The sequence below is a fragment of the Oreochromis niloticus genome, linkage group LG6 (assembly GCF_001858045.2).
Source record: "Oreochromis niloticus isolate F11D_XX linkage group LG6, O_niloticus_UMD_NMBU, whole genome shotgun sequence".
Lineage (NCBI taxonomy): Eukaryota > Metazoa > Chordata > Actinopteri > Cichliformes > Cichlidae > Oreochromis > Oreochromis niloticus.
Window position 1 is genome coordinate 19,819,591 of NC_031971.2, and position 22,663 is coordinate 19,842,253.

General features: G+C 36.8%; 2 protein-coding genes and 1 long non-coding RNA gene across 3 annotated transcripts; all 3 read left to right on the forward strand.

Moving 5' to 3' along the window:
- The first annotated feature begins 548 nt into the window (after positions 1–548).
- On the forward strand, positions 549–12,690 carry LOC102080296 (uncharacterized). The gene is made up of 7 exons (XM_019359944.2): positions 549–682; positions 10,943–11,215; positions 11,311–11,367; positions 11,563–11,736; positions 11,821–11,856; positions 11,965–12,003; positions 12,132–12,690. The coding sequence occupies exons 2-7, from the start codon at positions 11,156–11,158 to the stop codon at positions 12,426–12,428; spliced, it is 663 nt and encodes a 220-aa protein (XP_019215489.1). The 5' UTR covers positions 549–682; positions 10,943–11,155; the 3' UTR covers positions 12,429–12,690.
- Positions 7,890–9,595, forward strand: LOC102080195 (uncharacterized). Its single transcript, XR_267006.4, has 3 exons — positions 7,890–8,273; positions 8,388–8,429; positions 8,501–9,595. It is a non-coding gene; the product is annotated as an uncharacterized LOC102080195 (long non-coding RNA).
- A 2,264-nt stretch (positions 12,691–14,954) lies between the features above and the next one.
- scpp7 (secretory calcium-binding phosphoprotein 7) lies at positions 14,955–17,308 on the forward strand. Its single transcript, XM_003454199.3, has 9 exons — positions 14,955–15,038; positions 15,163–15,227; positions 15,514–15,558; positions 15,775–15,822; positions 15,913–15,954; positions 16,207–16,266; positions 16,350–16,514; positions 16,814–16,893; positions 17,026–17,308. Exons 2-8 carry the CDS (start codon positions 15,174–15,176, stop codon positions 16,847–16,849), a joined length of 450 nt encoding a protein of 149 aa, XP_003454247.1. The 5' UTR covers positions 14,955–15,038; positions 15,163–15,173; the 3' UTR covers positions 16,850–16,893; positions 17,026–17,308.
- The last annotated feature ends 5,355 nt before the right edge of the window (positions 17,309–22,663 follow it).

Consider the following 22,663-nt stretch of genomic DNA (forward strand, 5'->3'; position numbering starts at 1 on the left):
CGGCCAGTGGACACTCTTTCAACGATGAGGATGTACACATCCTGGACAGGGAAGAACGCTGGTTTGAGCGCGGAGTCAAGGAAGCCATTTACGTGAAAAGGGAAAGACCATCTCTGAATCGAGGAGGGGGCCTAAGGGTACATCTTTCGCCATCTTACAATGCTGTGATTGCAGCCATTCCCCAACTCTCTGTGAATGGTACTCATGGCCATTGATCAGTGTTCTTTGATCAGTGGGTTTTGGTCAGTGATTGTTGATCAATGGTCATGGGAATTTGCATAATTATGATTAAGGAACTGACCTCACAGCCCATTGTTCGTTCAGTGGGCTGGTTTCAGTCATTATGCAAATGTACTGTTTATAAGGTTTGGGGAAACCTGCAGTCAGCTGAGACTGAAGATGTCACGGGGTGCCGAGGCAGGCCGTGTGATGATTAGTAATGGACCCAAGAGGCGGACTGCTTAAGTGGAGGGTGAGCTTTATTAACCAATAGTGGAATACAACACAACAGAAAGGGGGACGAGGAAAATAACAGATAATACGCTAAACTGGGAAAACTAAAACTAACACAAAACCAGAACACGAACGAGGGTACCTTGCAGGGAGAAAGACCAGGAGCACGGAGAGAAATACACAGAACGATGGAGGGGAAGCACACAGACGAACCAGCAATGAGGACGAGGTAACACACACTATAAATACACACGCCAGGAATCAGGGGAAGGGAAACAGGAGGGGAACACACCTGGAAGACATCACAACTGACGAGGCAGGGGAAAACGTAAACAGAACACACTGACATAAGACACAGACCTTCACAATAAAACAGGAACTACACATACAAGGACACACACGGGCCGAACAGTGTAAACACTAAACAGAGGAAGAACAGAACCAAAATCACACTAAATAGAAAAACACAAAACGCTGGGTCAAACAGACCCAGGATCATGACAGAAGAAGTCACTTGGATGAGTGACGAAACGTTTCTCCCACAAAACGCTACGTCCAGATGAACAGATTCAACTTTTGGAGATTTACTTTCCTGGATGATTGAGAATGCATCAAGACATATATGTTATTATGTTCTTAAAATATCTGATAATTCACTCGAAGTTGGCTTTTATTTTATTTTATTTTATTTTTTTTTTTAGAGGACCTAAAAAACAAACTAAAGGAACTAGAAAGAAAACATAAAATAGATTCTACACAGGAAACATTAAGAGAAATTAAAAATATTAGGAATGAAATTAATAATCTAGCCACACAAGAAATTAAGAAAAATTTAATGTTTCTGAAACAGAGACACTATGAAAGCGGCTCTAAATCTACGAAAATACTGGCGTGGAAACTGAAAAAAAAGATAGCGGAAAATACAATTCATAAAATTAGGGACCCAAGAACAAAAGTGATAAAAAATAAATTAAATGAAATTCAGGAAGCTTTTGAAATATTCTATACAACCCTATATTCTGAAGTCCCCGGTGGGACGGTAACTCAGATTGACAGCTTCCTGAATTCTCTAGATCTACCCACTCTTGATGAAGAACAAAATCAAACAATGACAGCGGACATAACTGAAGAAGAATTAAAAGCTGCAATTAGTAGGCTTAATTTAAGCAAGTCACCAGGATCTGATGGTTACACCGCAGAGTGGTATAAAGAATTTAAAAAAGAATTAATACCTGTTCTACTTCCCACATTGAACTGGGCTTTGAAAAAGGCACAAACGCCACCCAGTTGGAAGGAGGCAATAATTTCAGCCATACCAAAAGAAGGCAAGGATAAAATGGAATGTGGATCTTATAGGCCAATTTCCGTTCTTAACATGGACTATAAACTCTATACGTCTATTATGGCCAAACGATTAGAAGAGTTTCTACCAACATTGATACATAACGACCAGACAGGTTTCATACATCAACGCCAAACACAAGACAATATACGAAAGACACTACATATTATGGACTATATACAAAAAAACAAAATTAAAGCAATTGTGATAAGCGTAGACGCTGAAAAAGCCTTTGATTCCGTTAATTGGAATTTTCTCTACAGGGTGTTATATAAATTTGGCTTCCATGATACAACTATAAAAACTATACAGGCACTATATGACAACCCTACCGCTAGGATTAAAATCAATGGATATTTATCTAACAGTTTTACCCTAGAAAGAGGCACCAGACAGGGTTGTGCATGGTCACCACTACTCTTCGCATTATATTTGGAACCACTAGCTCAGCTCATTAGACAAAACGAAGACATCAAGGGAATCATTATTAAAGGGACGGAATATAAATTGGCCTGTTACGCGGATGATATTCTGGTCTATCTTGGACACCCAACGTACTCTTTACCTAAATTGATGCACTCATTTGAACAATATGGCCAATTATCTGGGTACAAAATCAATATAGGTAAAACCCAGCTACTCTCATATAATTATAGCCCATCAGACGAAATAAGAAGTAATTACCCCTTGGCATGGCAAACAGTCGTTTAAATACCTAGGCATCAACCTATCAAAGGATCTTACAAAATTATTTGAACAGAATTATTTACCGATACATAAAAAAATAAAGGACGACATAGCAAGATGGAATTTAATTCCTTTCTTTAACCTTAGCTCAAGAATTGACTCTATTAAAATGAATATAATGCCAAGATTCTTATACTTATTTCAAACCCTACCAATAGAGATTAACCAAAATCAGTTTAATGAGTGGGACAAAATGTTATCTAGGTATATATGGCAAGGTAAAAGACCAAGGGTTCGCCTCAAAACTTTACAGCTGGCTAAGCAAAAGGGAGGATGGGGCTTGCCTTATTTCAGATATTACTATTTTGCAGTGCAGATGAGAGCAGTGATATGCTGGTGTAACCCGTCATACACTGCCCAATGGAAAAACCTTGAGGAAAAAATGTTGCCCATTCCCATCCAGGCAATTCTAGCTGATAATAATTTACAATAAATAATAATTTACGGGCCTCCAACACTCTTCTCTTTATCGGCTTCAGTTAATTCAAAATGCAGCTGCGCGTCTTTTAACAGGTACAAGAATCCATGAACACATAACTCCAATTTTAGCCAAACTACATTGGCTCCCTGTTAAATATCGCATAGATTTTAAAATTCTTTTGTTCACTTTTCAAATTCTGAATAATTTAGCGCCCACCTATCTCTCTGACCTACTCCACCTATATAATCCCAACAGAGCGCTTAGATCATCCAATCACTTGCTCTTTGCACAACCTAGGTCTCGAATGAAGTCGAGAGGAGACCGGGCCTTTGCGATCGTGGCACCTAGACTGTGGAATAACCTCCCTGTACATATTCGTATGGCCGAGTCTATCCAGTCTTTTAGATCTCGTCTTAAAACTTATCTGTTTACTTTGGCCTTTGATTCTAACTAGTTGGCTGATTTTAGCTTATTGTGTTGTTACCTATTGTTTGTTGTCCTATTTTATTGTTTGTTTTAATTGTCTTGTGTTTTGACTGACTGTGAAGCACTATGGTCAACACTGTTGTTTTAATATGTGCTATATAAATAAACTTTGATTTGATTTGATTACAAACTTACATAAATAACATGGATAACCCATGGGTGAAACAGACCCTTAAAACATGGAAAACTGTTATAAAGGAACATAAACTAGAGGCCAACATTATAGCTCTTAAATGGTGTGCTTATGACTCAGAGTTCATACCTAATAAATTGGACTCTAGATTCAAGGATTGGATAGCTAAGGGTATAACAGACCTATGTACTATAATGAAAGATGGAAAATTGCTCAGTTTTGAAACACTTAAAAGGACACATTTATTAGAAAAACAAGATTTCTACCGATATTTGCAGCTACGGCATTATGTTGATATGAAGACGAAAAATGCAACAAAGACAGGCACACGTTTGATCGATTTGTTTATAAAAAGCTATAATTCAGAAACTATTGATAGAATTGTTTCATGTCTGTATAAGGGTCTTTTGGACTTGACATCACATTCAACTTCATATATTAAAATAAAATGGGAGAAGGAAGGAGGGATAAGTATATCTGAGGAAGAATGGACGGCAATATGGAGGTATCAATGGATGTGTACAAGCTCCCAAAAATGGAGGGAATTCGGCTGGAAGAGCCTAATTAGGTACTTTATAACACCCTCCCAGAAGTCTCACTATGATAATAACTCCCCTGTCTGCTGGAGAAACTGTGGAAACCAAAGTGCAAACCACTACCATATTTTTTGGGATTGCTCTGTTTTGAGGGACTATTGGAGAGAAATACACAACGCTCTACAGTATATCTTCAAATGTGAAATACCCTTTGAGAGTAAGACTATGTTTTTTGGACATGTACCTCAGGAATGGCCGAAAAGTGATAAACATTTAGTAAATATTTTGCTGATGGCCTGTAAAAAGGGTATTACCAGAAAATGGTTATCACCGGAGAGCCCAACTATAAATATATGGATGGACATCACAATGGACATCTATAAAATGGAAAAGATAACAGCCTTTGTTAATCACAAATTGGATAAATTTATATCATATTGGGAAAACTGGGTCAAATATGTCACGCCTCATAGGCCAGATTTTATTTTCACAAACTAGTAGTTATGATATATGAGAGTATGCAAGAGTAAGATCACTCCCTATCAGTACATAGTTTTTTGGTTTTGTTTTTGTTTTTGTTTTTTTGTTTGTTTGTTTGGTTTTTTTTTGGTTTTTTTTCTTTTCCTTTTTGCCTGTTTGTTTCAACTGTTGCTATGGCTGTAAGTTTTTCTCTCTTCTTATAGCCTGGATATAAACTAAAATACTATTTTGGCAATAAGGGCAGACAACAGATGCAAGAAGTATTCTCATGTGATGTAAATGTTGTGAATGTCTGTTTCTGAATGTCAATGGAAAAATAAAAAATTATAAAAAAAAAAAAGAAGTTGGCTTTTATTTTGAAATCCGGTTTCCACATCCATTGTCGTAATACTTTGAATAGACGGGGAACAGAAAACAAACTGGAGGCTGGCTTGACTGCAATGCTGGAATTGGAGGCTGGCTTGACACCAGTCTCCCTCCGGCTCTGTTCCTGTGCTACTGCCAGTGTAACTACCACCCTCCCCCCTCTTCCCAGCGCAAAGCACAGGCTCGCGTGCGGAGCGAAGCGGAAAAAAAGTGCGAGAGAGAGGGTGAGAGAAAGAAAAAAAAAACCCACGGCTCGCATCGTTCACTTAAAAGAGTCGGCTCTAAGAGCCGTTGCGTTTGCGACCGACACATCACTATTCTTTATATTTTATTGTTAGAGATTAAGTCATTTGTTCATACTTACTTTGTTCTTTCTTTTCAGTCTTCATGTGGGTCAGGTGTGCGGAAACACCCGCCTAGCATTTCCTAATTTTAAAGTCCTGATGATGTCACTAGGGCTGCCACAATTAGTCTTACGTCGATGACTAATTTAATAGTCGACGCGTCGTTTGAAGCTTTGTAAGATCCCAAAAGACGCAAGAATAAGTAGTAAGATTTAAGAGTGTAATAACGGAGTGAAACAGAATATGGCAGCATTTTGTCTTATATGATTCAACTGATGCTCATAAGGGAATGGTACATTAGTGTGTTCCAACATTGCTTTCCAGAAAAGTTGGAACACCTGTAGGAATTAGTAGCAACGGCTTTCAAGGCTTGATCAACCTCCATTGCCTCAGAACAGCTTTAAATTGTTAACCCATTTTGTGTTCCCTGAAAAAGGCCTTTTTGTATAATTCTGAAATGTACATTATTGTTAAGTTTGGGGTAACTTTTTTTAACTTCTAACAGTTCACCACTTACCTTTATACCATTTCAAGCTATCCATTGACTTGAATGACTTGAATTGCAATAAATAACTGGAAAAATTGTGGTGTTCTAAAATGTTTGACCAGTAGCAGCAGTAAATTGGGCTGGATATTGCAATTACTAAATTTATATTTTTAATACAATAGCGTCTTTTTATTATAAGCAAGCACATAAAAGAAGTATAAAAAATAAAAAAAATAAATACCTAATGCCTCACTATTATTTTTACTGTGGATTATGAAAACCATTATAGACTATCTGTTCACTTAAACATTGAGATCTAAAGTGCAGTTGAATAAATATAGTCTTATTGGATGATGATTCTACCAAAAGAGAAGGAGTGAGTGAAACAAAGAGATGGCTGAGTGAGCTACACTGACTCATATCAGTAGAGAGAAAGCCTCACTTTACTGTGAAGTTGTTAATTATTTCAATAGAAACCACCTCTGCTTTCAGTCTGTTGATTCTAGAAGGTCAAACACCTTGGTTGGTGGATGAGCTTTTTCATGAATTTCTCAAGGGTCTGGATGTTGTGAGGCTTTCTAGTTTGACACACCTCTTTAATATTGCATTGAAGTAAGTCCTCTGGATTGGAAGACTGGGGTGAAGTTTCCCCCCTTCAAGAAAGGGAACTTTAGGGTGTGCTTCAAGGGGAGGATCACACTCCTCAGTCTCCCAAAGAAGGTCTATGGCAGTTTATTGCAGGAGAAAGTCCATCCTTTAGTTATGTGACACACAACATATTGGTAATATTTTCTTCCATCAGAAACATTTAAAAAACAAGAAGATCAACTTTCTATTTGCAGTGTTCGTAACAAGTAGGTCTTTGAAATGAAAACCACTTTATTTGAAAAGATAAGTAAATCTAAGTCTTTCAGCATTATAAATGGGATGTGGATAAATGGTCTGACTCTAATGCTTTTTTGCAAGAAGAAAAAAAAATAGAAAGAAAAAAGAAGACATAGCAGGATGATAGTGCTAGCACCTTGTTTTGTTTTGCATCAATGACAGTTTATTGTAACACATGGAGCAACACATCCTAAGTGATCTTTCAAGTTAGTTTTCCAACTCCAGGAAACACTCATATATTTTAACATCACTGTCAAAAATAAAGTCTCTCACAGACATTTGCAAGGTTTAAAATGTAATTGTTAGGTCTAATGTCAGACCTCGCTGGTGCAGAGGTTCGTCACTGTGAACAAAAGCAAGACACTCTGTACGGTTCTCACTTGCTAGCAAGGGAAGTCCAGCAAGATGTTCAGCTGACTTCAAACTGACTCCCCTTGCAGGCTCTTTCATTCACTACCGTGGGTTACACAAACACGGTCAAACTGGTTTAAACTGGTTACACAATGTAAAACCCATGTAGTGTGCCATAAAAGCTAAGGCACTGTGTGTGTGCATGCATGTGCGAGCAAGTGTGTGTGTGTGTGTCTCTGTATATGTGACTTCCTGCCACACAATATATGGTTACAACTGTTTAACCACATTTCCTAGTTATCCACAGGTCATCTCCCCACACCCGTATATGGCTTAACTTTAATGGTTCACCATATACAAGCATAGGCGAACCCCTAAATGGAGAGGAGGGAACATCCTTTACCAGATAAGGAAACCAGAACCTTTAGATGGAATGTGCCTGCAGTTAAACATTATAGCATCCAACATGTGGGGGAGGAGAATATCTGAACATGCAATTCAGAGCAAGGTTTACAAATTTAAGTACAAGAATGACAACTATTATCAAAATCAACCTAACATTAATGACAGTAGAGGAAATCGAGGTCCACCACATGTCAACAAGATGATTATAGTATTTGGAAAAGATTGAGCAAGTATTGTTTTGCAGGTGGAAATACAGCTCTAGGCAACAGTTTTGCAAGTATATAATGGCTTACTACTTAACAATCATCCCTGCGTTCGACAGCAACTGCTTATTCGTGTTATATACATATTTGCTTCCATATAACTAGAACATGTTTTAACATGGTGATGCTCTGAATTTTACTTAGATTGGAAATATGAATATAAATTTTAATCTTACAGTATGTGTGTGTCTGTATGTGTATGGGATTAAAATCTCTAAGCTTCTCAGCATGATAAACAGGATGCGGGCCTTGCGAAAACACAGTCTAGTCTGCTAATGAAATTGTGTTCACACCTAGTTTGGTTTCGCCTCTGGAGGCGGCCATGAGAACTGACCACATCTGAGGTGAAGTAACATTTAGCGTGGGAGATCAGTGTGGGCACAGAGTCTATTTAAAAGCCAAGGACTGTCTTGGAGATAGAGTGCCGGAGCTTGATTTTATTCATTATTGTGCTGTTTACTGTCATACTCTAGTGTGGGAGCTCTAACTATCAAGGGAAATGAATTACACTCTGAACTGCAAGATGAAAGTCTTTCTTCTCATGATTTTATACTTGGTCAATTGCTCTGTTGCTGTAAGTACAAAAATGCCTAAATAGTTTTATTTGATATTTGTTGTCAATTCTTATCCCCTATCAAAACCCTTTCTGTTAATATTTAAAACAAATACATTTTTTATGTTTTTGTAGAGGCGGCATCATTCACGCAGCAGTGGGTCTGACAGTAGTGAGGTAAGACATAAATAATGCCATAATTGTTTGCAAAGAACACAGTAATATAAATTTTTTCAATGCTTTTGCAGAGTGGCCAACACCTGTGGATTAGACCTTCATTCAATATCTGTACTGTGTTTCCGATTCTATGTGCGCAACCACCTATTCAGCCATCAACATCAACCACAACACAGACTTCCAGGACCACAATCATGTCTACTACTACAGCCCTGAGGGGAGACAGTCGGTGAATAGCATTGATCTGAAAAAAAAAAAAAAAAGTAGCTGATACTACTTTGGTTTTAACTTTCCAACATAAGCAGCACAAAGCTGCATAATAATAGGGAAATGGATGCTGTGAGAATTATGTCTGTTTTTTAGATTTTGTAACCTTGAAGCCAGAAATGAACCAAATTTTATTGCCATTCAAAGATATTGCATATTGTGTTTGCATATTTTCACATTTCAGTATTGCAGCATCCTTCAACCTCTCTTTACAATGTTATATATGTTTTGTTGATCCTACTTATTTGAATGTTTTGTTTAATTAAAAAAAAAAAAAAAACTTATATAACCAGTGAGGTTATATGTTGCACTGTGATTTGAAACATGTAACATTTAGAGAGGCATTCAGTCAGCAAGGTAATGATGAGTTTTGTTAGAGACTAGGCTTCCAGACATTAGTGGGAGGGATGCTGACGACATGCATGCGTAATATCCAGTAAGCGGGTACACACAACACCAACCCTAGATCAACACAGCTTAAGTGAGGGATGATTGCTGAGCTGTTAATGCATGACTCTGTGCTTCATGAGTTAAACACATAGTACTGCTTTATTTCTTCTTCACACACCCTCTTCAGCAGTATTTTCACTGATTGCACAGCACTGCTTGCTCTGCTGATTTGACAAAAAAAGTAATTAAGATTGTCATTAGCATACACCCTTTTAACACAGCTAGCATGGTCTCTTACTTTCTCTTTGGTGTGAGGTGTGCATGAATGTGCATTATCTCCTGTTTTGTGGATGTCTGCCTAATTTGCAAACTTGGTTAATTTTGTAAACCAGCTGGCAACCAACTTTTAAAGTATGCACTGAATTATATGTATTTTTCATAATTGTTGTATTTGATCCTTTGGTGATTTTTTTTTCAAAATAAATTGCAATTTGAAAAGAGATCCTTGTTGTGGCATACTGCACTTTTTAATCTATCTATCTATCTATCTATCTATCTATCTATCTATCTATCTATCTATCTATCTATCTATCTATCTATCTATTATTATTATTATATGTTATTAATAATAGTAGTATCTATCGACATAGTTATACAGATACTGTTATTACTAATAACAATATATTATCATTTATTATTATTTGGATCCTGTACCCAAATTGCCACTTGTCAGTAATTTTTATGTTTGCCGTTTTAGCATATGATGTTGCAAACAAAACGTTGTGTCAGTTTAAAATGATGGAAAGATATTACTTTATCAAATGTTAAAAAAAATGTGTGGTCATACTTATTACCTGTGTTTCCTTTATTTTGTTATTTGTTATTGAGTGTTTGATTAAAGAAGGTTGATTCAAGGTGATCTACAAAGGAAAAAAAAAATTAAACAACAACTAAAAGTCAAGCTGGATAGAATTTATACATATTATAATTACTTGCTCTACAATTTTCTCTCACATTTCAAATACATTTAGTGCAAAGTTAAGCATTTGAGCTCATCTTCAAATTAATTTTAATATTTGAACCAACATATGTCATTAATGTGTAGTTTGTCATTTTTTTTATGTCTTACATTAACTTATCAAGTGTTCATTTTTATGTCTGTTGCAGCCTCAGTTATTTTTCATGTCTGCTTTTTAAGATTGCTTTTTTGCACATCACACATTCTTGGTTTGACCATACTGCAATTACAACAGCGAGACACTGACACATCAGCCACATCAGCCACACCCGTAGGTGCCCGTAGTAGCAGGAAAACCACAAGGCCTCAACTCTCATGCATTTGTTTAATTATTTCAAGAGACATTACACCATCATAATTGAAGAAAAACATGCCGTTTAGGACACTTATTAGATTTTCTTTGGTTTCCACCTCCCTGCTTCATTCAGCAGATGATTAGGTTGAATTTATCTTTCTTCAGTCTGCCATGTGATTGGTTGATCCAGTTTGTGAGCAGTGCATAAGTTGAAGCACCCCTCCATACAGTTTCAATGAATTTACTCCTGAGTGCTCCACGGAGATAGTCCTTAAAGCACCCATTGATCCAGTGGAACTGATTAAAAACTATATTGATTTTGTTCTCTTTTTGGAAATGATTATCATAACTCTGCTGTCATGCTTTACCATAGTGGTCTCTGCAGTACCAGTAAGTAGACTCATAGAATATGGTTTAAAATACAATACTTGAGATAATTATATAATTTTATGTTTATTCATTTAATACTGGTTGTCATTTTTTAATTAACATTTGACATTCTATGAACTCTGTGATAATTTTACCATCTTCTTTCTTTTTCAGGTCAATTCAAATGTCCGTCGTCCCCTGCTGTTACAAGGAGGAGAAACAGCAACTCAAGGTGCTCAGCACGTTGTAGCCGCAAACCAGAAACCCGAATCTCCTACGCCAGCCTCTGTTTCACCCAGTGTTCAGCCACAGGCAGGAGGTCTACAGCAGCCTGATCCCCAGCCCATTCCTTCACTGCAACAGTACCCCTGGTATCCACAAGAGGGCATGCCCATGCAGCCACGCTTCTATGGACCCCACCAGCTGACACTGCCACAGCAGCCTCTAGTAGGAGGAGGCGGGGGGAGCTAAGAAAACAGAATATTAACTCTTATTTTAAATTATTTTCTCCCTTTAAAAATGTGTATTGCTGCTTTTTTCAGATTTTCCCACCTTATGGATACTTACCTCTGTTTTCCTCACCCTATGGGAATCAGCTGGTAAGCTAAGAGACAGGCTTGCTGGAAACAGGAAACACCCTAAAACCCTTTCATAAGACACAGTATTATGAAAATAAAGACATTGGAATTTTGGCTTTTGGAGTAAGGAGTTAATATTGGAGTTGTAACTTTTGGTTTCAGTGCAGAAATTGTTGATATGTTTTGTTTTGTTTTATTTTATCTTCTCTCCATCAGTTCAGCCCATATGGTTACCCAATGATTCTGGAATCAGGTCTCCCACAAATTCCAGCAAATCAGCTTCCCAACAGTCCAGTGTTACCTGCAGAAAACGCTGCAGGAGTTGCAGTTGATCCTTCAATAGATGCAACTCAGGGAATACAGCAGCCACAGCAGCAGCTGCAACAACAGGTGTCTCTGCATATACATAATGCAGAATAAAGCAGAAAAAAGAAAAAAAGAGTTACAATTATCTAACCTAATTCTCATCCACAGAATCCCCAGATTCTATACATGCTACAGCAACCAATGGTAAATATATAACACCCTCTGCAGACTTAGATGATTAATGCTATTTGCAATTTCACAATTTTCTTTCTGAGAACATTTCACTTGACATATGTTGTCATTCCTTACCAGAGCTCTCCTCTTGGCAGTCTTAGCTCTGAGGAACTTCAGGTAACACAGCCAAGATTTTTATCTTCTTCCAGCTTGTTCAAACAGTCTGTTTAGTGAACTCAGTGATCCCACTAACACTGCCCCTCCCTTGCCTCTTTACAGTATCTTATCTCTGTTTACTGTTTCAGATGGCTGCTACAATGGGCCAATTGGGTGTGTACATGCCTAATGTGCTTACAAACCAGCCTGCGGGAGCTGTTCAGCCCGAGAGCCAGGCCGCAGGACTCACACACCCAGAACAACAAGGCGTTCAGCCAGCTGTGGGGACCTCAGCTGCTGGAGCTCAACCGATAAAGGCACTGCCGTGCTCTGGATCACAGCCGAATGCTAGCGGGTTCTCTGCAGGTTTAGCTGGGCCGGATGCTGCCACTGCCCAAACACCTGCTGAACCCCAGCTTCAGCCCATGCAGGAAACCCTTGTCTGAGACTGTTGTCACCAGTGGAGATAACCCACAGCATACTAAGAGAAAACAAAATGCATTATTGATGGGTACTAACAACTATTCAGTGGAGATTCTCAAGGATATTACTAACCCTTGCTATTTAATTTCATTTATTGTTATTTTACTTAAAAAAAATAATAAATAAAAACAAATGTGAAATAAATAATAATAAAACAAATAAGGCTGGGCCTGAACTGTTTTGTCTTTCCATGTTACTGTCTTTCATAACCTTCAATTAAATACATTTTCAGCACAAACTTGGCATAATATTTTTTTCCTGCAAGAGTGCCGCAAACAACCTGTGAACAAAAAATTGAAATATTCACAGCTTTTAGGTTGAAATGAGTGAATTACTACACACAACAGTCATCGAGTTACAGTAGGTTTTACTTGGAGTCATGTTTAAATCCTGTATTCACTCTTTTGTCTCTGTTTACTGATCACCCGGAAAATGCTGATGGGATATTGTCGTTATTGGGTGGGTGACTCAAGGTCAGGGTGAGAGGCAATGTTCCCTCTAATTTTTCACGTGTCTGAGCGAACACACAAACTCCCTGAGCGATCCCTTGGACCACTGTGAGCGACATCAGACGTGTGCACTGTGGTCGCGCCGGCATCTAATCCATCCAAGTTACATGGTTTATTAAAATAATCAAATTACAGCATTTACATTTATGTTAGACTACTTTTAATTAACTGCTTTAGCCCACTTACAATGAAAATGTAAAAAAAATCTAGTCATTGACCTGTGTAGTATGTTAAAACTATTGGAAGTAAAAATAACTTGAACTCCAATTTTGAAAACACAACTTTCTTTCTTTTTTAAAAAAAAGCTCTGACTTGTATTATGAGTCTGTGGTCTGGGAGAGAGTCTTGTAACTCTCTGTCTGCAAAATATAGTATATAATGACCAATGCTGGGCAATTAATTATATAGTTACTTCTTCAAAAAAGTAACTCAGTTTGGCAAACAACAAAGTTTTTTGCAGCTATTTATTTTTTTTAATGCAGCCAAGGTATTTTTAAATAAACATTTCAAACTATTTACAGAACAATCAGCTGTTCTGCATCAAATCTGATGACACACAAATCATTTGTGCCACTCCAAAAAATAATTTCTGTCCACTGCAAAACAGAATTATTAAAGTATTAATTTTAATTTCATTTCAGGTTAATTTTTTTTGTGCGCAACACAGATTTTCTGTGCGCAGAGACCGTGCCAGCAGTGCGCAATTGCGCACGTGCGCAGCTTAGAGGGAACATTGGTGAGAGGTCAGGTTTTCTAAAAATAACTCAAAAAGAAAGTCACCAAGGATTTTCAAACTGATGCCATGCATCTGCTAAAAGTCCTGGGTGAGTTTGAATCTCAGTGACCTCAAGGTCAAGGTCATAGGTGAACTTTTCTGAAAATCATGAAGGGTTTTCAAATTTATACCATAGGTGCATCTACAGGGAGGTTTAGGGGTAGCACTGGCAGTCACCAGTATTTTTTCTTAAGTCTATATTGAAGAAATTAACTATCTCTTTAGCTGCTATGTGCTGTGCTACATTTACTAGCTGGCTGCTAACATGATCTGTGCACCACCTGATGCTTGTTAGGTAAATTTTTTTTGTGATCATTGAAATTAAAAAATCAGGTGATTATTGTTCATCTGTCACCGTATTCATAGCTGCTTGTTCTTATAGTGCTTAAAAAGTCTTTGGCCTTTTCTGAAGTACCTCGATTTCTGAGCAGTGCCATGTTCATATTATTTCTATGCAGTCATTCCTACCAACATATTAATTATGAATCAAACATACTGTATGCACACTGTCCGCTGGTGTTTAAATATTTGTTGTGTTTCATATGATTTAGATACTTCTCAATATGAACCTGAAGTAACCCTACCTGTATTAAACTGAAGATTTAAGCCTTGAATGCTACTTACTTAATGTGTTTTCTTCCCAGTAAAACCATAATGTAAGAGAGTGTGCACAGTATTTATCTAATTATCATCCTGAAGCATATTTATCCCAGATTATATATTGTCATCGCACCTCTGACGTATCCACGCAGGCTCAGATACAATGTGCAGTGAATGTCTGTACCCTAAAATTGTTGTAAATTTAAAGTTCTACCCAATACATTGAAAAAGACATTCAGTTTTAGAAGTATACATGATCATTTGTAGGTTTTAACAGCCCTCGAAATACTGCTGTTGGTAAAACATTTATCCTCTAAACATCATCAGGTAGAAAGCATCATATTTTCTTTTAGGAAAAACACACAGGAGTAAGTAAGGTCCTACTCCCGAATAACCCTGTTGCCCTTTTTTGAGTTTGAGATGTTGCAAGGGGGCACCTGATAAGACACATTGCCGAGGAATGTGATAGATGTGCATTTCAAGCCAAAAAATGTATTAAGAGATTTCCCAGAGATGCAGCTGCCAGGTTTGTAATCATACAAAGAAAAACGCTTGGCTTACCATCAATACCTGTCAAAAGTTATCTCGCCCTTTGTTTCTCTCAGCAAATAAATAGGCGATCTCACTCTCCTCTAATCACACCTCTCTTCAACAATCCTCCAGTGCTCACGTGCAGCCAGGGAAGAAAGGTAATGTAGATCCTGCTAATATCATATGAAACTGCAAAAGACGTTTTAAATTTGAATGCTTTTTTAAAAGACGTGCACTAAAAACTACCAAATGTAATAACTCAAAATTCTCTTTCTGTCACAGCAAGTTTCAAAATGAAATTTATCGTGCTTGCTGCCTGCATCCTTGGGATGGCCATCTCTGCTCCTGTAAGAAAAATACTTACATTTCTGCAAAAATATCTGTTTTCCCTTTCTTTTTCTTTCACATGTAACAATTAACATACAACATTCATCTTCAGTATTTTAGAGAAATATCATCAACAGCTTTAATACTCACCTTTTTTTTTTAGCAGATGGAGTTTTTCAGTTATTGTTATCTTGTTTATGGTGTCTGTTTTTGTCTTTAGCATTAATCAGTAAAACAACATTCAATAACTGTCTGAATATGTTACACTGACCTGCATTACACTGATTTTTTTTCTCTTCTTTACAGTTGCAGACATTCGAGGAGTTCGACATCCATTACGCTCCACCTCAGGTACAATAAGAAGCAGCTTAGATCAGCTGGTGGATATCATGATACCCACACACATTAACAACAGTAAAAGCCAGATTTTCAAACTCTGCATGATGGTCTGTTATCATTTGTTCACCGCTGATGTCTTCATAGCTGAACTGCTTTTCTCCGACACGGCTGACTTTTCTCATAAGATTGTCTCCCTGTTAAGTGTATATGATTAATACTGTATTTCAGGCAGCCCAGGTTATCCCTGCTGGAGTCCCACTTGACAATCTGGAAGTTGTAAGAGTTCACTCATTGTTTTGCACCTTTTCAGAACTTTTCTGTGCATCTAGCAATTATTTCTTTACTTTGTTGTTTTAATGCTTCCAGTTGCTCCCTGTTGATGCCCAAAGAAAACCTCTTGGAGGACCTGTGAGTAGCACAGTTCATATATATATATATGGATATATCGAGAGATATTTACCTATTGAGAGTGTAGTTTGCAGACTTTGATCCAAAGAATGGAAATGGAATAAAAACCTAAATGCTATCTATAAAAAGAGTTAATTCTATAGACTTTGACGTTTTTAGAGCCTACATGTAATCAAAGAAGAACAACATCAAATCAGAAGTATTACAGATTCCAGTGCAATTATGAGTTTCTAAGTCTGTTTTCATTGAAAGGTCCACGGCTTCATCAAGCAGGAGATTCCAAATCCGAATGGCATAGGTACCAAGGAGGTGGTAGGTGTCTGCAGAACATATTTTCTCTGGCAAAAGTTTTTCAGATATTTTATTGAATTCACAACTTCTTTTACTTTCTGTAGTTCTACCCCTTCGGTTTCAACCTGCCTAATCCAGCTGCAGCTGACCCAGCTGCAGCTGCTCCAGCTGCCCCAGCTGCTCCAGCTGCCCCAGCTGCCCCTGTTGCTCTTGCTGATCCTGCCATTCCTGTGGAACCTCTGAATCCTGTCGTCGTTGCACCTCCCCCAGTAAGAAAGATTATTGCATTTAAATGTATTAAACAAAGAATAAGCCTCTGTCATGATTAGATGCTGGCAATATGCAGTTTAGTGCAGTAATAGCTTTAATAGACTTTGACAGGCAATAAAGTAGAGTTGGACCGAAATTTGTTATGAGGGCAGCCGGTTCATTCCTATAAAAAGTATCACGTCAGACAAACCTCCCAACTATTTCTGCTGAGTTGTGGAAAAAACAGTGACTCATAAATGCACATGTAGGAGACTATCATCAGTCCTGATTGGCTCACCCAAGTCCTCTGTCATTTCAGCGTGGCAAGGATGATGAAGATGACGAAGATGAGTAAAACTGCTTAGTCAGCAGGAAAAACACACTCTTGGGCACACTCAGGTATCAATTCACATATTCATATATGGAGGTTTTAGCAAAGTAGTTCATATAAATAAATATGCAAGGATCACATGTTATTTTTCTATGTGATTGAGTCTATCAAATTTTCATTTGCTTTTGTCCCCACTTTAGGTGACCAGAGGTGTAAGACTATTTGCTTACTGTGGTGAAAAATGACCAGCCAATGCTATTTTCTGTGGTGCTATGCATTTTTCAAAATGGTGCTTTGTTTGGAAAAAGAAGAATAAAGTCAAAAAGCATAACACGCCTCTTATGAAAAAATGATGGTGTGCAGTTAAATATGACCAAAAGTAAATGTCTAAATAAAGGTAGCAGCATATTGTTTCCTCTCTACATGCAACATCAAATGTTTCATTTCTGTGCTTCATAATAAATGAAAAAGCTTATTCATCTATTGTTTCTGGTTCTTTGCTTCAGATACATTTCAAATAATGAATATCAGATACTCAGCCCATGAATTATATGCAGCATTTTGCAGATTATTATTGACTCGCTTTTTTGACTATCCACAAATAGCTACAGCAGGCAATTATATTTATTATAAATAATACAGGATGTTCTCTGATTTCACTACCATGTGCTGTTTCAGTACACATTTATTTTTAGAGTAAAACAAGCAAACAAACAAACCAAAAAAGCATATAGTATTATATTTACCAAAGCTGTATTAATATAAATTTTTAGTTTCAGATATTTGTGCCACCGTATGCAATTGTAGTGAGACAAATGGCAGAATGAGGAGTAAGCAAAGTGAAGGTGTGCTCTACTCTAGACGGTATAATCAAACAGACGACTCTGCTATTACACAGAAAGTGGATATGACCACTGGTCATTTAGTAAAGCTGAAGACTAGACACCTAAACTCTACCTAGTCATTGGGCAACACCACTCCTATCTCTCGTGACTGGCTCTTAGGTGAGAAAGCAGTGTATAAATATCCAAGTAACTCTGCAGAAGTCACAGTCCAACCTGCTGGCATCATCTCCAACATCAGCATTCATCATTTTCTCCTTTTCTGGTGAATTTTTAAATTTCAGACGGTGAGTTGAGCAAAATTTTAACATTAGCTCCTACATGCATTTCCAGAAGGAAGCAACCATCCAGTGTGACTGGTGGGAGTTTTACAACTTGCAATGATGTATTTTATGTCTGTAGGATAAACATGAAGCTGGCTATCCTGTGCCTCTGTTTGGCTAGCACAGCCTGTGCTGCACCCGTGAGTGTTAAGTAAAACCCAACCATTAATTTCATCAAGCTGAAATCTGTCCAATACTTAAAGTTTAACTTCTGTTTATGCCTTTAGTTTCAGTACTTGCCTCATTACACTGGATCCAGGCAACAGATGCCAACTTTACAGGTAATTATGCATACTGCATACTGTTCATCTTCTCTATATGTTCTGTGTATATTCTATACACAGGTTTAAAATACTGCAAACACCTACACAAAATATTGCTGTATACTGAAGTCTTAAAAATTTCCATGCATTCAGATGAACAATCCCTTCACGGCTGGTTTTCCACACACTGGACTACCTGGTGGTTACAGTGTGGAACTGGTATGTCAGACTCTTATTTATTACTCAAGTTTATACACGTTTTCAGATCAGCACCATTATTTATTACATTTGGCTCTAACGGTGGCTATGAATCATGATTACAGTACAACATTTATGTTTTTTTCTCCAAGATTTATCCCCACAGATTTCCAGGAGGTGCAGGTGTTTCAAACCCAGCACAGGTATGCATACACCAATTTGAGAGAAGTTTTTCCACCTACAAAAAAAGTCACCTAACTTCTTTTCATTGCTACTGATTTTACTTTTGCCTTCTTTCTCTCTGCAGCCCTTTTCATCTTTTGGTCTCATCAAGTACTCCATTCCTCAGCCACCAGGCAGACAGAGTGTTGAAGTAGTAAGTAATTTCTCTTTCCTGTTGCAGATTATGGAAACTTTTGGCCCAGGAAAACTTTCTGCTCATAGAAGTGTTTTAACTGCTTTCTTGAACTTTTTTGTGTCTTGTGTTTTTACAATTCCAGTTCTATGCATATGACTTTGCTCAGCAAAGGGTAAGAATTTTGAACTTTTAGATATTAATTTTAGATTTGAAAATATCAACTTATGTTTGTATATTTTTATATATCATGGGACTAAATACAATATATAATTTTATTACAGATAATCCCAAACATCCCCCCAATGACAAAAGGCCCCATAGTGCCAGAAGTAAGATTTCATTTATTCTCTTTACCCCATGTGTATTTTTGTTGTTTATGTTAAAAAACATGTTTATTTATTCACCATTATAATTGTTTCCCCACAGGTTCTCCCATTTGATTATCCACCACAAAACATTCCCCAGCAAAATATGAACGTGAGAAAATACAAATAATATAATCTCATTATGTTTTGAAGAAGCTAATTGTATTGACTTTGTATCTCCATGTTTTGGTAAAGTAGGTGTTTTTTTTTCTTTTCTTTTTTTCCAGATTCCCCAATTTGACGCTAATGCTCTTCCATCCCAGGACCCCCCAAAATTGCACCTGCAGGATCAGCCCATACAGACAAGCCAGGTAACCAATCAACAGATTGGCCCTTATAAAGCATCTTTAAAAACAAGGGAACACTGTTTGAAATGTGTATGATTTTAACAATGCTCATATGAAACTGCTCATTTGTCTTTGCAGATGCCAGCAAAGGTGTAAACATGTGAACATTCAGAAATCAGCATTGGAAGAAATTATCAGTGATGTTGTTTCCAAAAGTGCTAACATAAGTTAAAAATAAACCCACAAATGTTATCATAAATAACACTTCTTTATTAAGAAATCACAACATTATTAAACTCAAGAGTAATAGGATAATCTGCATAAAATAAGACATATTCCTGAAGCACTCTTTTATTCCCCTTGTCATTTCCCCACATTAACAATAACCTGTTGTAGAACTGCAGATGTAATGTGATGCTGAATTTTCATCATACTTTAATTACTTCATGCTAACTTTTCCTTAAATGTCATTTTCTTTGAATAAATAAAGTCTACTTTTTGAAGCAAACTTTGATGCTCTCACTCATTATTTAAACACTTGTAGATCTGCTTTGTTTAGTTTTTTTGATTGAAATATACATGTAGTAAAAATAATTTTATTTGTCCTTTAGGAGGATCTTGTGATTTAACATGACACTATTACCAAGCTACGTGGGTTATCAAGTATCAGTTTGACTTTAACCTCCTAGGACCCTGCGTCCACATATGTGGACATCACATTTTGGGTTATTTAGACTAAAATACTCAATTTTGCTCTACATGGGCCTGATATCCACTTAGGAGGACATTATACTGCTATTGTTCTATCAAAATTTTAAACAAATATCCTCATATGTGGCTCTTATTTTTTTTAAAACAAAAATAAGGTAAAAAAAAAAAAATCTGGTGATTCTTTGTTTTTACATTCTTTGGACCCCAATATACCCAAATATCAAAGTGAAATTAAAAATGCATGTCGTGGAAGAGTTCGGGTCTTAGGAGGTTAACTGCGGTGCCATTCAAAAGTATATTTCATACCTTGTCCTATAAAGACCTAGTGCCTCAGGTCTTCTGTCAGGTGAGAAAATAAATATCTCACTTGTCACATACAACAGCCTCCATACAGCAAAACTTGGTTCCTTTCTCAAAGACTTCTATAAAACTTGGAATTATTTTTTTCCTTACAGTCATATCTCTTCAGTACACTTAAATAAATACCAAAGGTTTGGCTATCAGCAGCAACGCTATTTCCATAACTGTGTTGCTAGAAACTTCTAACATAAACATTAAACATGAAATTGATTATTTGAACTGAACTCTTCCATTGAAATTGGTGTTGAAAACTAATCTCAGAATGTATGAACAATGAAGAAAAATGCCACAAGTGATAAGAAAAGCATGATTATAAATCATTAAAGACATGAAAATATGTTTATTTTAACGTTTAGATGTATTCCTGAATAGAAAAAACCAAATTCATCTATAAATATTATTGCTTGGTTTCAGTTTGCTGAGTTCGGTATGTTTAAGACCTAATATTACTTGGCATAACATGAGCTATTTTACCAGAAAATACTCTAGCATTATCAGCATAAAAAGAATATTTACTAATAAATTATCTTTATAAACAAATATAAATATGCAAACTAATATATGTATAATTTATATAAAAATGAATAAATAAAATTAAAATTTGCTCAAAATTAACCAACAAAAATCTAGAACCTTACCTGATTTCAGCATTGGTGGTATAATTTTTAGGTCTTCAGTCACATTATATTTTCTTGTACGTGTGGACAAAAGTGTAGGCAAAGTTAGAGGAAGCCAAAAATGTTTAGAACCGCATGAATGTTAAAAAACACAGCGTGCGCCTCCCAGTCTTGCTTCTCACCTCTGGCAATGGCTTTGAGCTTGGAAACTGTGGTCACTTTGACTGAAAACTTGAATCTTCACATGGGACACTTTGAAACAGAAGATAATGTTTGCTCTTTGCTTACCTTTAAGTTCCTCACTTAAACTGCAGAGCACAGAGTGCAAACAGTCAGAGCAGGACTTCCAGGGAGCAATTTAAGTATAACACCTAGTCCTTCTGCACATGCCTGTGAAGATTATTGAAAATGAGATCAGCCGTGGTTAAAATGAGTCAGACTTTTGATCTTTTATAACACAATTCCCAGAGGTTTTTGATCACAGCTTGTATAAAAATCCTTGTTTAACTCTATAACATAGCACATACATTATAAACACCATCTAAGTGCTTTATGTAAAACACTACTATAGTTTATCACACAGCAGACATGAATTTTCACTGTTGGTGGCAAAATTTCCCCACTGTGAAACGTAATTGTCTTAGGGAAGTAAAAAACCTTACAGGAAAGAGAAAGATCTCCCTGATCTTGGCTCACCTGGGGACAAAAGCCTGTCCCAACATGACTGAACACTTACCTCTTCAGAGGCACATCAGAAATGCAGACATTGGCCTCTCACGCTATTACTTCAAAAGATTCTTTCCTGGAACTGTAATTCAAGCCAAAAAGTCCCCTTTTTAGTGTTTCACAGTTATATATGATGTGAATGGATTCACATTACTGCTGCTTTAATGTGCATGTTGTGTTTTACCACTGCAGATGTTTAAGGTTTAGCTCATTTTAAATTCTTTATATACTGGTGCATAGTTTAATCTAAAACAATACACCATATTCTATAAGATCATCATGTTTGTTGTTGTTGTTGTCCTGCAACTGGACCTCTGAAAATACTGTTGTTTTTTTTTTAATGCTGTTCTATCTGCCAGCTGAATTGCCATCTGAATGCATGATGGTGCCGAACACATTTTACTTTTACTAGAACAGCTACATAGAATTTCTATAGGCTCCTCATGTTATCTGTTATTATTATCTGTTTATTTATGTATGTGTTACTTCAGATATTACATTATATGAGGAATAGTATGAGGATGTCTAAGGCAAAACAGGCAAGAAACAAAAAAGGGTGCTGCAGTGGTGTGTTTGTGTGTGTGTGTGTGTGTGTGTGTGTGTGTGTGTGGTATTGTATTGTATGTATTACCAACTTTGGTGCCTGTAATAGACTAAAAACAAAACAAAACAAAACATAACAAACATAAATTAATCAGAAAAACACAAAAAATACAGATACATGAATCACCAATCTTCCTATAGTGTGTGTGTGTGTGTGTGTGTGTGTGTGTGTGTGTGTGTGTGAG